The 17,374-nt window shown below is 48.9% G+C and overlaps 1 protein-coding gene across 8 annotated transcripts in view; it reads right to left on the bottom strand.

Annotated features, from left to right (window-relative positions):
* PFKM (phosphofructokinase, muscle) overlaps nt 1-17,374 on the bottom strand; it is a 45,792-nt gene that overhangs the window by 1,087 nt on the left and 27,331 nt on the right. For 5 of the 8 annotated variants that reach the window (XM_047865226.1, XM_047865221.1, XM_047865222.1 and 2 more), the window contains 18 exons: nt 12,914-12,987; nt 11,993-12,070; nt 10,175-10,364; nt 9,798-9,963; nt 9,027-9,071; nt 8,493-8,601; nt 8,285-8,380; nt 7,962-8,054; nt 7,223-7,348; nt 6,004-6,068; nt 5,443-5,512; nt 4,541-4,690; nt 4,051-4,121; nt 3,612-3,699; nt 3,385-3,537; nt 2,734-2,898; nt 1,594-1,655; nt 1,253-1,364 (listed from right to left, as the gene is read on the bottom strand). In XM_047865226.1, the coding sequence (XP_047721182.1) occupies nt 1,253-1,364; nt 1,594-1,655; nt 2,734-2,898; nt 3,385-3,537; nt 3,612-3,699; nt 4,051-4,121; nt 4,541-4,690; nt 5,443-5,512; nt 6,004-6,068; nt 7,223-7,348; nt 7,962-8,054; nt 8,285-8,380; nt 8,493-8,601; nt 9,027-9,071; nt 9,798-9,963; nt 10,175-10,364; nt 11,993-12,070; nt 12,914-12,987 (1,913 nt within the window). Of the gene's footprint in view, nt 1-184; nt 1,365-1,593; nt 1,656-2,733; nt 2,899-3,384; nt 3,538-3,611; nt 3,700-4,050; nt 4,122-4,540; nt 4,691-5,442; nt 5,513-6,003; nt 6,069-7,222; nt 7,349-7,961; nt 8,055-8,284; nt 8,381-8,492; nt 8,602-9,026; nt 9,072-9,797; nt 9,964-10,174; nt 10,365-11,992; nt 12,071-12,913; nt 12,988-17,374 lie in introns of all 8 variants that reach the window. The other 3 variants (XR_007153758.1, XR_007153757.1, XM_047865225.1) reach the window with 3 other exon arrangements.

Here is a 17,374-nt window from a genome sequence, read left to right as displayed (position 1 = left end):
GCAGAGATACCTGAATACACACAGAAAAAAGGAAAGAACAGGCCCCAGGTTTGCAGCTGGAAACAGGAATCCAAAAGTCTAACCATGAAGGAAATCCTGAGACAGCGCTGAGAACAGAGTGAGCTGGCACAGCCTATTTGGCCATTTACCAGGGGTAAGAGTAACTAATTAGATATGGGGGGACCTGGTCTCACAACCGCCGCCTCTAGCTCCACAGCTGCCAGATCCTGTTCATTCACTTCCAGTCTGATTGGCCAGTCGCCTCCTTGCCCCTCTTCAGCCTAGCAGCTTTTGTCAGTCACCATCATCGACAGAAGTGTTCCTTGTGAACCAACATAGATGTCCTTGGTAGCACCTCAGAATAATATAAAACATCATGCAGATTTTCTCTGAACTAAGTGAAAGGAGGTGGGAAAGTGGGGAATAGATCGCCATGCTTTATCCAGTCAGACCCCATTCCTGCAGGGGCTAATAAGCTCATTCAAGTTGAGGATACTGGGAATTCATAGGTAGGTAGACAACGGTCAAAGGTCCATACTTAAGCAGAATCAGCTTTGGGATGGGGAGGCCTAAGACCACCAGTACCGTCTGTGAGCGAGGCCTGCCGTAGGTGGGGATTGGATGTGGATAGCAGAAGGGAATTCGTTTCCCCCGGAAACCCCGGTTAGTGCAGACAGAGCCCAACACCAGCAAGGTGGCTGTACTTCTTGCACAGGAAGGCAGCATGGCATGCTGGGAAGAGCACTGGAGTGCATTCTGGCTCTCACCCAAGTTTGATGAGCGGCCCTAAAAAAGTTGTTTCTCCCGTCTGGGCCTCATTTTCTTCATCTGAATTAGTGGTTCTCAACTGGAGATGATTTTGCCCCCCAGGGGACATTTGGCAAAAGCCTGGAGACATTTTGTATTTGTTACAACTTAGGAGGGAGGTGCTACTGGCATCTAGTGGGTAGAGTCCAGGGATGTTGCTAAAGCATCCCGCAATGGCACAGAACAGCCACCCGCAACAAAGATTTATCCAGCCCCAAATGACAATGGTGCCAGTGCTGAGAAGCCCTGCCCCAGGAGGGATCACATAACCTCGAAGGCCATTTCCAGGGTAATGCTGTTTCGATTCTGTGACAGTAAAAACTGCAGGCTCGTGCTCTGTGGTGGCACCGACAGTCTCCAGCAGATTGGGGACCAGTGGGAGACCCAATGGCTATCGGGGATTGTGGCCGTCTGGTGAAGGGTATGACTGGGGTGTTTTCCCGACCTGCTGCATGTGCCCAAGCACATTCTTCCTGCTGTCAAATATGCCCTTCCCCTCCTCAGAGTACAGGTTGAAGATGAAGTCCGTGGTGTAGTTCTCATTGCACTTCTCATTCCTGCCAGGTAGAGACCAAAAGCCTGTGACTTTGGTTGTCTCCCCATCCCTCCCAACCCTTTTCTGCTTCAGTAGGCTTTGTTCTTCCCTTTTCTATCTCCTCCCATGGCTCCAGTTCTCTCACTGTGTCCCCAAATTCCTCAGGGCATCCCAACCATGGATTCATTCTGTGGGCTAGAGCCAAAGCCTAACTGTTCTCTTCACTTAGAAACACACCATGGATGAGGTACCTTAACACCAAGCCCCTTTTCACAGTGGTTTTCATCTTATGCACCAGATGTTCAACATTTGCCTGAAAATAAGAGAGTAAATCTTAAGCCTTGCCAGGAGTGGATAAGGCCGGGCAAGTTCATGGATCTCTTGTTCCCCACCAGGCCTCTCCAGATGGGGAGAGAGACTGGAAGAGAGCTGTTTACAATCTGTGCCTAGTCCCTGTGAGAAGTTCAGTGCACACTGCAATGTGAACAAAGACTCCAAACGAGCCAGGCAGAACTGGGAGAGGGTGAGTTAAGGACAGCTGTGGTAACTGCCGGTCTTCACCTTTCCACCTGCTCCCAGTGTCCCCTTCCAGGGGATTCCGCTTCCCTTCCCTCAGAGGGCCAAGGCGGGGGGGGGGGGGGGGGGGGGGGGGCACTGCTCTCAGTGTTGGCCTTTGAATGGGTTGCTTGTCAGTGCAGCAGTGATTCGCTTGGGAGGAACCAGTTCCTTCATCTGGGCTTTGAGCTGGGGGTGAAGGAGGAAGACTCCCACCTTCCATTCCTAGCAGGGACTTGAGTTCTTGCATGAGGGAGTTCCCTCAGCCTGCTGCCCCTGCACTTTGTGGCTCTTCTTCCCTCCAGTGAACTGAGATCTTAGAAAACTAGGATCATACGGCCCCTCTGAGAAAAAGGAATCGGAGCGCCCTACCCCAACCCCGGAAGGGACAGGAATGAGAAGAGTCTGCTTTGGTAGCAAGGGAGCCCAGGGCGGGTGGCATGATCAGTAGAGACACCACCGACTCTCTCTGTTAGTTAAACCACCTACTCACAAGTTTAGAAAAGTCTTTTAACCTCTTTAAATCTTTCTCGTCCATAACACGGAGATAATAATAGCTCCCTTGCACGTGTGTTTTGAAGACAAAATGCAAAAACACGTTGAGAAGGGCTTGCTTAGCAACATGGGGCCTTCGAAACGAATGCTCCAGAAACAGCAGCTGTGGTCATGTGTGCGAGGTTACACCGGAGATGCCCTCTTGCTGCTCTTTCTAGTTTCCTCGAAGGGCCCCAGAGACCAAGCAGCTAACCTCATCTTGAGCTCTCACAGCTCAAGATGCTGTGGGGACAGACTAGGGCAGGGGAGAGCTGCATAACAGGCTCTGAGTGACCATCTACCTGCAGGTCCCGAATGGTGAAGGGCTCCTCAAAAATGTAGGCAGCATCGGCCCCAGCTGCCAGTCCTGCCATGGTGGCCAGGTAGCCACAGTAGCCACCCATCGTTTCGATGATAAACACCCGACGCTTGGTGCCTGCCGCTGACTGCTTGATGCGGTCACAGGTCTGCAAAGACAGCGGGGTCTCAGTTAGAAAGACAGAGTCCGGGGTCTGATCCTTGTCACTTCTCTGGCCCTTGCCATAAACCGGCCCCAGAACGCCACCCTCCTCGGCTCAGCCAGGCCCCTATGCCTCATCAAGTTCTTGCCTTAGGGGGCGGCCGGCACACCTGCCAACTGCCCTATGGAACTGCCTCCTGGGAAGGAAGCTGTACTTACCCTTTGTATTGTTCAGGGCAGGGAAATTAGGCTATCTGACCTCAGGACGGAAAAAAACATTTGGGATGCAGAGTACTGATGCGTTGGAGGCTGACAGGTGAGAATGAACACCGTAGCGTGGAGAAATAAAGTGCGTTAAGGGCCTGGGCTCGAAGAGGCACCGTTCGAACACTGTCACTTGGTTAGTACAAAAACAGTAGCTCACTCTCCAGTACATGTGGTCTAGGGATTACAGAGCTGGCCAGAGGCCTGGGAAGCAGGGGCGGGCTCTCACCGTGCAGATAGTATTGAGTGCTGTGTCAGCCCCCACGCTGAAGTCCGAGCCGGGGACGTTGTTGGAGACCGTCGCGGGGATGACCACAAACGGGATGCACAGCTCGTCAAACAGCTTCCTGCCCTCCATCAGTTCCAGGCCCCCTGTGTAAGCCTGAGAAGGAGGGTGGCAGCCATGAGGGGAGAGGGAAAAGTGGGGAGGAGGAGAACAAACAGGAGGGCACTCACCTCAAAGCCCCCAATGATGACAAGGCCCTGAATGTTAAACTTAGTGATGTTGGCACTGATCTGCTCAAAGCTCTTCTTGGGTAGAGTCCTAGTTGATTGGGATGAGGCGGGGTGGGCGATGAGGTGATGGAATTTGGAGAATTAAGCAAAGTTGAGGGAGAAAAAAGCTAGAATTAGAATGTATAACTTCTTGACCTGTGCCCCCTTCCCGGCCACCCCTCTCATGGCTGTGTAAGTACACATCCTGGGGCTTAAAACTGCTAGAGCTGCTAAGAGATGTCTAGATATGCAGGCCTTCCCTCACTGAGGCAACTGTGAGCTTGGGGACAGAAGATGCAGACTACAGCAGTGTAGACGCTGACCTAATGAACTGACACCCACATTCCAAGGGACATCTTTAGGGGTGACTAGGAGGAGGTGCTTCCAAAATGCCACTTACCTTTTAGTCCCAAGTTTGGAACCACCTTGGCCAGTCCAGCCCCCAACATAGCTCCAGCCAGCTTCCTCGATCTGCAGGAAAAGATCACACAGGTCTGCCTTGTGGACTGAATGCTACTTCCTGAGTTCTGATCCCACCCCAACACCCCCCTGGCTGGAAGAGGAACACCACGCATCGGCTTTTCCCCACCTCAGTGAACTTCCTCTGGTCTTACTGCCCATTCACAAATAGTAAGCACCTACTTATGCCAGGCACTGCACTGAGCTTTGGGACAGAGAATTAAACAAGGTGTGTTGCCTGTAAAGGGTTCATTTCAGTGGCTCCTGCCTATTCATACTGCCCTAAAATTAAGCATCTACTTCTGCTCAAACCCTGAGAGGAAAGAAAGGTAGAGAGAGAGAGGGGAGGGGCCAGGAGAAAGAAAAAGACCGACAGGTCACCCCTGCTACGTGCCTCAGAGTACGTGCCCTCCTCCTTTTAGTCCCCGTACCTGACCCTTGGCCAGGCCCTCGAAGCCATCATGTACAACCAGCACCCGGTTGCCCTGGATGAGGCCAATCCTCACGGTGGAACGGACGGCAGCGTTCATGCCTGCGGCTGGGGCCCCCACATTCATCACGGCCACTGTGTGTATGCTACTCTGGGGAGAAGAAGTGGAGAGGGAGCAGGGCGAAGAGGGGGACAGGTCAGTAAGGGAAGCTGAACCCTGTCTCCCTCATGGTCCTAGGGTCAGGACATGTGCCTCTGGACAATGTACCCCCTCTCCAGGAATGCCAGCACAGCCTGTTCCCTCATCATGTGGAAGCAAATTCTTTATCACAAATCAATAAGGAAAACCACTGTCCCTGCCCACAGATAGCATTACGTAACAAATGAGGCCTTCCAGAGCAGCATTTCCCAAAGTGTGATATTTGGACCGCCTGATCTAGGGAGCCTGTTAAACCAACCTATTCCTGGCCGCGACCCCAGAGCTAAATCCTCTCTGAGGGAAGGATCCAGCAATCTGCACGTTAAATAAGCACCCCAGATGATTCTGATAGACACTCAGTACCGAGAACCACTACTTCAGGGGAAGAAGTGGCTGAAGTACATTCATATGATCATTCCCAGGTCTGCCCAAAGGATTAATCCATAAATCTCTTTCCCAGTCCTTGCACGCTACCTCGTCAATCCTAAATTGGATGTGGGCCTTGGGGCAGAGATGTCTGGGACACATTAAGAACATGGGGCTGGTATCTCGGGGGGCTAAGAGAAAATTTCTTAGTAGGGTCAGGGACTCAGCACTGGAGATTTTAGTGGGGCGAAGAAGCTGGCCAGGCTCTAGGTTATACGAGTGGAGGTGGCACTTCACGGAGGGAGACTGAGAGACAGAGTCAAAGGGAGAGAACTCACCGGTCCCTTAGAGACTGGGGGTCTGACATGAGCCAGAAGCTTGTACACTTCCCAGTTGTTCATGAAGCTCCTGGAAAAAGTACAGGTGGGGTGGGGGGTCTTCAGGCCGCTCCTCACGGCCAGCAGCCAAGGGGATCTAAAGTTCTGTTCCCAGTGTGAAGTCCAGCTGGGCAAACCTCAAAGGACATAACTGGGACCTGGCAGGGACTAGGCAGGGGCTGAAAAAGGGCCAGTAACCGATCAAACCCTCCCTGAGGACTCTTCTCCCAGGCACTGCACTCAGCACGACACGCTGTCCCTTGGCTAGAGAAACTGAAAACCTGGCTGGAACCCACACAAAAACCACCAGATTACAGCAGGCCAATCCCAGGAAGAGCATCCCTGGGACAAACTGTGCCTCCTGGTCACCTCACAACCAACTCTCTCAGGAAGGAACTGTCACAGAGACAATAAGAACAGGGAGGGGCAGAAGCTCTTATATTGGGTCTGAAACCATGTCTGTTTTTTGCTCCATTCCAATATCTGATTTCTGTAGCTAGTGAGCTTCCGGTCATTCCTCACCGGCCTCTCAGCTTCATGGCTTCATCAAATTTCCTGTCGTTCATGGCCTTGGTCACATCTTTGGTCTGAGGGAGGAGCACAGCAAGAGTCATGACTATAGGGCAGGGTTCTACACAGCTGGATTCCTAGCCCGTGGTAACGCTCTGTCTCCACTCTTATGCCTGGATCCTACCCACCACGCCTCCCACCTTTGCTATGCTCCCCAAACATTCACAGAAAGCAGCATCTTTGTTTTTCCTTAATTTTCGGAGAAATGAGCAGCCAAAGGAAGGAGCTGATTCAATGCTCTACTTATTCGAATATTTTTCAGAGTGGAGGAGTGCTCACAGATAAAATAGCATCTTCCTCCATTCCGCAACCTGAAAGTAGCCTCTAAACTGAGTGTATGAAGAAGACCCTACGGATCCCAGTTAGGAAGAAAAGCTGATCCCTGCCGTGTGTCTCCCAGCTACTGATTTCTGCTCTGTGAGCCCGCGCTTTAGCTTTTGGGATACATAGTTCCAAGCAAGGCTGGAGCCTGTCTAGGCTGTAGGTTTCTGGGACTCCCAGTTTGAGGGAGAAGCAGGCCAGGAAATGGGGAGCCAGCCCTGAGCATGCAGGCCAGTCCTAAGAATCAGCCAGACACCTCAGCCCCAGACACACTGCTCTGTGGTATCACAGGAGTGATTCCTTTGTAATAAGAGCCATTTCCTGAGCACCGGGTATTTTCCAGATACTGCATCAGACCTTCTACAAAGCTTCCCTCCGCTCCTTACAGTAGCCCTCAGGGTGAGTGTTAGGAACCTCACGTTGTTTCAGAGAAACATGTTCAAGGTAGAAATCATAGAAACATACGAGCTAGCCAGCCAGACCATAATACTATTCCCTGCTTTTAATAACGTTTGGAGACATACTCCGTTTCTTTTCCAACAAAGACATGGCAAAAGCATCCGAGGCTGGATATTGTGCGACGTTGGGTCTCACTACTTGGTAAGATGTAGTGTCTCCCATGTTTCTTAGGAACATTTAACAGATGGGGACACTGAGGCTTAGAGAGGGGACAGCTCCTATGCAAAGCCTACTGTGCCCTTTCCTCATTTGACTCTTAACTACACCATGCTGCCTTCCCATCTCCAACAGGAGTTCCAGTGCCCTTCGAAGTTGGTCTCTTTCCCTCTAAGCTCTAGCTCAAAGACAGGGGCTTGGGCTGTTAGGACGAGGAGCTGAGGTCGGTACTTACCATTTGGACACACTCCATGAGGGGCAGGCGCACAGCCTGGTTCCCAGAGAGGCTCACCACACAGGCTGGGGTGTCTGGAGTCCCTTCCAAAAGTGCCATCACTGCCTCCACACCCATCCTGCTGCCCTGCAGGAACCCAGGGAGCAAAGACAGTCTGGTTCAGGCCTCCCCATCTGGACTGGGCCTGGAGAGCCAGGGCACCTGAGGCCCTTCCAGATCACAGGGTTGAATTGCACATTTAAGGACTACAGCTAAGAGCTTATGGGGCTTTATCTCCCTACCCAGATTTCATCTAAAGCTTGATTCTTCATCCTCTTACCATTAGAATTCTATTTGGTTCCAGACAAGCATGTCCATTGTAGTAATCAAGGAGATTACTGAGGCTTAATATTCCCTTCTTATTGATAAAACAAGGGAGAGTATTGCCTCTCTTCTAACGAAAGTAGGATGAGAGGGTTCAACCTGAGTGTCTAAGGTTAGATCTTAATAATTTTACTAATGATCAAAGCTGAGATATTAGACCTCACTATTTGGAGAGCATATAATTTCCCATCATTTTTTGCAACAGAAGAGAACTCGGGTGGATGGGAATGAGTCAAGGGCCACTGCAGTCCAGAAGCTAGAGGGAGGCGGCATGGCCAATGGTGTAAGCCCCTGTCCTGGGAAGTGGGATTCTGCAGGGGAAGGACAGCAAGTCCTGGGTTCTAAGACGCAAGGGCCACAGAACCCCATGACTTACCAGGATCCGGTCAAAGGCTGATGGTGTCCCACCCCGCTGCACATGCCCCAAGACAGTGACCCGGGTGTCATATCCCAGACGCTTCACCACCAGCTGAGGACACCAAAAGAGGGACAGAGAGATAGAGAGTCAAAGAGAAAAAACAAGCAGAGGCTTAGATAAACCACGATGGCTTAGCCTCTTATCTTTTATCTTCCTGGGAAACCAGGGGGCAGGAAACCTGGGGAGAGATGTACGGAAGGACTAAGGGGAGACTCAGAAGTCACTGGGGAAGGGGGTGGGGGGGTGGTGTCCAAGGCCTCTCTGGTTTCATTCATACTAACATTCTTGATGTCTTCTGAGGTTATGGGTTTCCCAGTCTTGTCTATGGCACCCTCAGCCACAATGATGATGTTGAGACGAGAACCACGGGTCCTTGTCTGGTCAAGAACAAAGAGGAAAGAGGTCAGTGGGATGAAACCAATGGAAGGGAAGTGCATCATCAGTGAAACAGGCGAGTGGTTTTTCAAGGGCAAAATAAAGTGCCAGTACCTCGCTGAGCCGGCGACAAAGATGTTCCTCCCAGTCGTCATCCGGTGGACACTCAGGAATAAAAACCCAGTCAGCCCCACAGGAGAGAGAGGTGACAAGGGCCAGGTATCTGAGATGAGAGGCAGAAGCGTCACACTAGGAGCCACGCTCCACAGACTGCCTAACCCGTACCTGGCAGGTCTGCCTGTTCCCATAGGTGGTGAAATGTATGAGGATCTGTGCTTTCATGCTTGGGGTGAGGGTAAGAGCGCCGCTGAGACAGCCTCTCAGTGAAGTTTTGTCCCTGAAGGGCACTGTCTCTTCGTGCTCACCTGCCATGGTGGCTTCTAATCTGAGAGCGGTGTCTGTCCTGTGCACGGGCACACAGGCACACCCTTGCACGCGTGGGTACGGGGGTGGGGAAAGGGGGCCATAACCGAGACAAGCATGGACACCTCTGAATCTGCTATCCCTGGGAGACCTCTTTGGACTCTCTGGGGAAGAGAAGGCTACCGCTGGCTCCACAGAACAGATGAGTCGAGACGGGGATCTTACCCACAGTGCCGGCCCATCACTTCTAGCACAAATGTCCTCTGGTGGCTGCAAGAGACAGACACAGAACGTTTACAGTCCAAGTGTCCTGATGGTCCCAAGCCGCCACCCACACGTAGGCCGCAAAACCTCCCTGGGAGACGCATTTATATTGTTAGACCTCCCAGCAGGTTTCTGGAGAGACCAGGAAGACCAGGCTGACTAAAACATAGCAGTAAAAGGTGTCAGTACTGTGGCTCTGTTCCAGGGAGCAATGGGGTCCAGGAAAGGAAAGAGAAAATAGGAAAAGAAGTGAAGAAGTGAGGACTCGACCAGCATCAGCCTGGAATCCCCTAGGATGACCCTGGCAAACTGTTACCTTCCGCCTCCCATTCTCCCACACTGCCTCCCCAGGCCGCCTACTGAGCAGCGGCAGTGACGGCCTCTACAGTCTACACTATAGCTGAAAGGGTGGCTAAGGTTTGGAGCTCCCTGGATTTGTCTCAGGTTGGACACTGATCATTTGGGAGACCCTACAGGTATCAAAGCCCTCAGAGCTACACTGTGGACAGTGGGCAAGACAGTGACAAGGGGCAAACATATGGCCTGTAGACAGCAGTGCAATTTCAGGGCTTTAGGGATGCTTCTTCATTAAAGACAGTGTTACCACCCCAGAAAACGGGTCATTGGGGGTCTAGAGCCCAAGGGCATTAATCTTCTCTAGACGCCCTAGCCCTGTAGCCCCAGCTGCGATCCTCCTCCACTGCCCCACCTGCCCCCCGCAAGTCCCCTAACCTCTGAGCAGTGGTGGTGATGGCGTCCACAATCTCTATGATCCGGTGCAGGGCGGAATCAGTGCCAATGGTCATATCAGTGCCACAAAAGTCATTGTCAATTGAGCCCACCAAACCCACGATATTCAGATAGCTGGACTTCGTAGCCTCCTCCGCTGTGATCTTACCTGGCAATGAGAAGCAAACCAGGAGCCACCTTGACATGCCTAAAGAGCAGATGACTGGAGAGAGAAGGAACTGCAGCCAATGGGAAGCATAAGCAATGGCAGAGAAAGGAGGGCAAAGACCTCCCTTTTGTGTCTGGGTGATGATTTCCTCCAATGGGAGGAGAGGGGTGTGTGTGCATGCGCACAAACAATACTTATGACAATGTCTCACCCGCTTTCTGGAGGTCACTCAGTAAGTCACTCCACTCAGAACGGAAGGTGTCAGCCCCAGTGAGGCTGCCATCACCGCCGATGACACACAGATTAGTAATCCCACGCTTCACCAGGTTGTGGGCAGCGCGGAGTCGTCCCTCTCGTTCACGGAAGTCCTTGCACCGGGCACTTCCAATGACTGTGCCTCCCTGTGGGGAAGAAGTAGAAGTCAGCTCCCCAGATGACACAGCCAAATTTGGGCTCAACATGCTAAGATTTCCCCTATTCCAACATCGTGATGAGCTGTCATAACTACCTGGCTTTCTAGGAAGTGCCCTGACATCCTTAAGAGTCATTTGTCCTTTCTAGGGGCATCTGGGTGGCTCAGTTGGTTAAGTGTCCAACTCTTGATTTCAGCTCAGGTCACAATCTTGCAGTTCATGGGATTGAGCCTTGCCTCGGGCTCTGCGCTGACAGTGCAGAGCCTGCTAAGGATTCTGTCTCTCCCTCGCTCTTTGCCCCTTCCCCACTCACAACTCTCTCTCAAAATAAATAAATAAACTTAAAAAAAAAAGTCATTTGTTCTTTCTAAAGGAAAGGGAAATAATTCTGGCTGAGCTATCATAGGGTCATTCCTATATTCTGCTACACCTCTTAGAAGACTGCTAAGATTAACCCATTTCATTGAAGGCTTTGTCATCAAAGTGATTATCCTCAAGGAGAGCAAAGGAATACATACATACTGTTGGCTTTTGGACAATCTCCGTCTTTCACATGTTCTTAGAAATGTAAGATGTAGCACTGACTTTAGTCTTTGGAAATTCTCCCCAGTGGCCTGACTTTATTGGATTGTGTCCACACTATAATTAGCAGTTCATCCCAACGTGCTTGGTCATCCCAATGTGCTTTCCCTCTTGAACTCACTGATTTCTAATTGTAACCAGGCCCTGCCAATCCTTTCCCCTTCACTCCTCGGGATCTATGGTGCTCGTGGAAGGAGACACAATATCCACATATTCACAGGGAAAGTAGTTCTGAGTATAGAAAGCCTTAAATCCCCAGGGACTTATAGATGCCCCAGGAGAGGTAAGTATACTTAGGGTTTTCACAAATCGTACAAGCTTCTGGCATTCATGCCTTTGGGAGTACTGATAGAGAATTCTGACTCATTTTCAGACCACTTAACAGCAGGCACCATTGCCTATAAAGAATCTTCGCTAAGTACTGCATATTGTATTTCTTCCCATGGATTTTTAGAGGACTGCGGTAAAGAATGGGGGTACAAATGTAATTTGTGGATTTTTCAGTAAATCAGAAAATAGGTATATAATGACTTACGGAAAGTAGCACAAAGGGTTATGGATACAATCCGCATAATCTTAAGGTATTTTTGGAAACTCTAAAAGGCTGTGCTGGTTCCTTCCTCCCTCAAACAGTGTGGTTTCAAGTGACCTTCTCACCATCACATGAGGACCGGCAGATTTCAGCTCTACTTCTGGCTCTGGCTCCAGGCCTCTGGGAAGGTTATTTTCCTGGCCAGACCCTCCCTGTGACTCCAGAACAACTCCTGCTTACGTGCCAGTTCCTTAAGTCTTGCCTGTGACCTTTCCATAAAGAGCAAACTGTCCTGTGACCGCACCCCCACCCCCATGCCACCCTAGGAAACCAGGGTGATGTTTTCAAATGCAAAGAGTAAAGGGCAGTCGTGGCACCTCTCTTGTCACAGAACCCTTCACGTTGAGCCACATAGGGGAAACTTGAGCAACCATGAGGCCAAACCAGAGTGGGGTGGGACAAGGACAGGACAAATAAGGAACAGGAGTCCTCTGGAACATACCAGCTGAAGCATCATCGAAACACTCTCCCAGGTGGCTTCCCTGATGTTATCTCCACCATCCACCAGGCCTTGATAACCCTGTGGAGCACATTACACCCATTCAGCTTCTGCTAAGCCAGTTTTCCCTAAACCCCCACGATTAGGACAGGATCTCTGGGAAGCAGTTCTCTGAGAATCAAGTCATCTCCTCCCATTACTGATCCCTGGATGTCCATGACACTGTCATATTTAACACAGTCCAAGGAAGAAGACATCAACTTTTCAATACCCTCTTCTATTTCCCTGCAATCTCAAAAGGTCAGGATGTCCTTCCTAATATTTCATCCTAATTCTTCTTGCTTCTGGTTTATCCCATGTCCTCCAATCTGCTTTCCCGGGGAACTAAATAGCAGATAGTTTTGATAACAGTAGAGGGAAAAGAGAAGGGTGGTGGAAGAATGGCAGGAGAGAAATGGGACTTGAAAAGATACAATTTAGGAGAAGGCAGATAAACCTTACAGGGAGAAGAGTGGGCAAAGAATGAGAGGGAAGGGAGAGAAGGAAGAGGAGTTAGAACTTCAGAAGGTACAGCAAACTGCAGAAATCTGATGAGACTTTGTTCTTTCCAAAGGCTCTGTCTCAGGACATACTAAATTTTCTCTGAAATACTCATTTCAGCTTCTCTCTTTGTTTTGGTGGAGGTAAGGGGAAGAGAGAGTTACTTCTTTCTTTAAATTGAACGGGCAACATGAGGACCCAATCTGTAGATCCCTATATCCTACCATCATTACTGGAGACTGGAGTCAGGGAGAGACACTCTTGGAGACAGGGAGCTGAGATAGGTCAGGCATAGCATGTAACTGGGAGGTGAGGAAACAGGAAGTAGGGAGGGGGGAGCATAAAACAGAGAAAGAATGATGGAGAACAAAGTAGAAAACCAACCTCATGGACAAAGAACACACGGGCACCAGTAAAGATACCAACTCGAACCACAGCCCTGACAGCAGCATTCATACCTGAAAGGAGGGAAGGAAGACGACAGGAAGAGGTTACTCCTGAGAAAAGCAGCCTGGACTACAAGATATCTCAGTCCTTCTCTTAGGCTTTTCTCTGAATCTAGAATACTCTTCTCCTCCAAGTTTTCTGGCCTCCCCCCACCACCAACACTAAATTATCGTGTTCAGTGTTAATGTAGCTCCATATACCTCCAATTCATCTCCCTTCCCCCCCCCCCCCCCATCCCATCTTTCTTAAGACCTTTCCCTGCCAGGGCAATCTGGGGAATAATAATCTTGAATGCTTACAGTAGGGTTAGACACTGCTAAACGCCTGTCAAACCTCATCTCATTTAATCCTCTCCACAACCCTGAAGTTACCTCCATTTTACAGATTTGGAAACTGAAGTTCAAAGAGGTCAAGGTCACAGAGCCCAGTCTCTCCACTGGGAGACAATCAGGACTAAAATTAATTAGGACTAAAACAGAGAGGAGAGCCTTTCCCCTCTCTCCCATGTTAAGTAGTCTCCCTTTCCGGTAGCTACTCAGTGACGAGAACTGTCTCTCCCAAGAGTACTGTGGAGGAACCACCCTGCACAGCACACAACACAAGGGGGAAGCTATAACGGCCTCTGTATTAGAAACAATGCTACTGATAATTGTGCTGAGCAGAACTTCCCCAGTGAGACATGGAACGCATACCTGGGTCTTGATCCCGGTAACCCCATCCTGCCCTGTCATGTGAGAAGGGGCTCACGGTGATGCTCAGGGAATCTCAGAGCCCTGATAGATCAATTTCTTGTGAACCATTTTAGCCACCCGCCCTCAGATACCCCAGAACATTTTTTTGTTTCAATCTACAATCTATTCCTAGGGTCCTTAACCCTGCCTGGAGAAATATCATGTGCCAGTGAGCACTAGAGAAACCAGTAATTAGAAAAATCTGCTAAAATCCATCATGAACTACTGTAAATTCAAAGCTACCTGGAGCAGAATAGAACCAACAAAACCAAAATGTCTATTTTGAAGGGTTTTTTTCTGCAGGCTGACGAAAGTTGGTGTTAGATGACTATAAGCACCAAATCAAATTGAAGGCCCATTCAATACTGAGCAAATATTGACTAAATACCTACCATACTCCAGGCACTATCTAGGCACTAGGGAAACAACAGTTGAATGATACAGTCTAGGGATGCAAAGATACAGGAGACGGTAATGGTCCTCAAGACTTGTGAAGAATATAACATGGTTACAATATGGATCCCTATGAAGGAGATTTGTACAAAGTGCAGGGGGGACAAGGAGAAGGAGCATCCAAGCTGCCAGAAAGGAAGTCAGAACAGGTTATACAGAAAAGACAACATTTGACCTGAGACCTAAAGGACAATTTCCTTATAAATCTTTTATGTCAGGTGGCCACTTTGGGGGACAGTGCTCTAGGCAGGAAAATAACACAAATAAAGGTGAGGGTCAAGAAACAACCTTAGGTAACTGGGTATTACAAAGGATAAAACGTAAGACAGGAAGTGGTGAGCAGTGAAGCTTCAAAGGTAAGCAGGCACCTGTATGCCAAGCAAGGAAGCCTGGCTCTTATTCTGTAGGCCAGGATATGATTGGGGATCCATGGGTGATGGTTTCAGGAAATCCATGAACCCATGAAACTGTATGAAAAGTTTTCTGGGCATGGGAATTTCCTTTGGGAGAAGGTCCACAGCTGTCATTTGATTCTTAAGGAGGTCTTTGGCCTAGAAAACAAAAGTTGCAAATGATGGAGAATCTCTGAAGAATTTTGAGAGTGGAGAGACATGACGCTATCTGTATATCAGAAAAGATCACTGGTGGCAATGTGGAGGACGCTGGGATAAGATGGCTCTCTGGCAGCCTAGACGAAATGAGGGCCTAGACTGAGAGAGTGGCATTTGGGACAAAACAGAGACACTGGACAGGAGGCAATGGGGAAAGAGAAGCACAGCACTGTGGTTAGATTTCAAGGTGTTGGAGAAGAAGATGGAAAGGCCCCATGACTGACAGGCAAAGAGTAAGACTGAGGTGCAATTAACTAAGCAGAAGCAAGTTTTGATTCAGGCAGGTAGAGGTGTGGATGATACATTCGTATTTGGATATGTTGAGCTTGAAGTTCTTGTGGGACACCCATGTGGACTTGGGAGAGATGGTCTCACAAGAATATGTAGAATTAGAATGGGAAAGGCAAGAAATGGAACGCTGAGGAAAACCAATGCTGAGGGAATGGGCAGGGGATGATGGGTTCCATGAAGGAAACTAAGGAGCAGCAAGAAAGGCAAAAGGAAACCCAGGTCTTATCCATGTCTTGGAAGCCAAAGGGAACAGTTTCGAGAAGTCGTAACACTGCCAAATGCTTCCAATAATGGATCTAAGATAAGAACGGGAAGGTTGGGCTTGCCAACAAGAGGTCACTGGTGAGCACTGCTGTCAAAGCCCACTTCCGCCATCACTAAGGCAAAGTCACATAAGTCTAGAAGTCTAGGTTCACATCCTCAAACTGAAGGAATCAAAATGGAAAACTCTGTGATGGGAGCAGGCTTCTCAGAAGCTTTAGGAAAAGCCTGCATGTATGAAAAGAACAAAGTCAGGGTCAATGCAAAGCCATCAGTGCCTTAGTAAGGATAAATCAGTAGGTCAGAACAGAAATGAAACTATTGTTGATTTATTTTCTAGACTTTCACAATGCCTGTGGGCTTGTCTATTGGATACCTACAGTTCTGGAGTATGAGTTTGTAATCTTAAGAAATAAGGAAAAAACACTACTGAAATTTACAGGTTGGAATGCTGTTTCCTACTCCTAAGGTGAGTAAGGGTAGGGAGAAAAGATTTAAGAAAAACAAATGACTTAAAAGGTTTTAAGTACAAAGTAAACAATAGATGGCAGGTAGGAAATATCCAAATCTATTGGGCAGAAGAAAAATCCCACAAGAAAAGAAGATTCTTTCTCTTCTCTCATCCCTTTTTACCTTCTTACCTCAGTCTTATCAACCTCCAGAGGTCATCCTGCCTCTAAGCTGGACAACCGTTTTCCTAGAAATCAAGTTTTAGGACCCTAATTGTCCCCTATACCTGCATTTCAAACCCCCCAGTTCCCTAGAATTCACCGACCAGTATGTATACACATAACTTATGCTAGGGAGTCCCAGTAATTCTTTGGGCTCTTCTACTTAACATCACTGGCCTATTCTGGCCTCAGACCAGTCCTGGCCAGGATCTCCTTAGCTGTACCATGTTGCCCTAAATAACTCTCTATTCGCAGCTGTCTGACTTATTAGAAGCAAGACGAAGGATAAGATTACAGGCACCACCCAGGGGGTATTCTGGGTACAGCCAGGAGGGGCTCTGGAGAACATCAGAAGCACATACTTTGGAGTTTCTAATTACAGCCTGTAGGCAAGAGGCTTTGGGGAGAACTATGGGTAATGAGTATGACATGAGATAGAAAAAACTAATAAATGACTTGGTCACTATCTTTTTGAAAGCAGATGTTAGAAAGTTTCTACCTTAATTGAACTTTGAACAGGAAAAAAAAAATCCTTTAATTCCAACATGAAAAATAAATGTTAGATCTGAATTACACTTCTGACAAATATGTAATTAATATTATGAATCCTAGAATAGCAATCCAGAGAGGTAATAGAATCCCTGTTCCTGTAATCCTTTAAAAACAGGATAAACATGTTATTTGGAATGGACTGACCATCTGAAGGCAGAGGGCTAGAGCGATGACTGAGATCCTTTCCAGCAGAATAAGCCAATGTTGTGTGGGCAAATGTGGTATGGTTTAGCAGAGCTGGGGCCATTCCTGGACTGGAATTTGTATCTACTCAGCCCAGTTTCTGAGCTCAGGGTGTCTGAAATCTGGCCTCTCTTCTGCTTTAAGAGGTTATTGGCTTTGCTAAGCTCAGGGAATGACAGAGCTGTGGCCTCTGTGGATTTTATAGAACCCAACCTTCACTTTCCCATGTGGCCCACAGCCTCTGGGTTAAAAGTCATTTCTGTGCCCTCTCCCTCGGAGAACTGAAGATCATTAAACCTGTCTCTGGGCAGGCCGCTACTTTATTTGAGCTGCTCCTTCAGCTGAGACCTCTCAACTCTACTTTGAGTTTTCTGCTTTGCTTCCCTGTCTTCCTTAGTTTCTTCCTGTACCACCTGCTCACATGCACCTGTGATGTTATGTGGCCTCGCAGTGGGATATTTCCCTGGGTACACTGTGCCTGTCACAGGATCCCCTAGGCCTTGGTCCAGCTGGCCCTCCAGAAATCAGCTTATGTTAGCGCCTGCCTCCAAGAAGGATCTTCCCTTAAAGCAGGTGATGGTCCCTCTAGAATAAGAGGGTTTCTGTGCTCAGGATCAGAAGCTGAAAGGGCTCTGCTGCTCTTAG

Source organism: Prionailurus viverrinus, chromosome B4, assembly GCF_022837055.1.
Source record: "Prionailurus viverrinus isolate Anna chromosome B4, UM_Priviv_1.0, whole genome shotgun sequence".
NCBI classification, from domain to species: domain Eukaryota; kingdom Metazoa; phylum Chordata; class Mammalia; order Carnivora; family Felidae; genus Prionailurus; species Prionailurus viverrinus.
The sequence above is the reverse complement of the archived record's forward strand: the minus strand, read 5'-3'. Positions and strand labels throughout refer to the sequence as shown.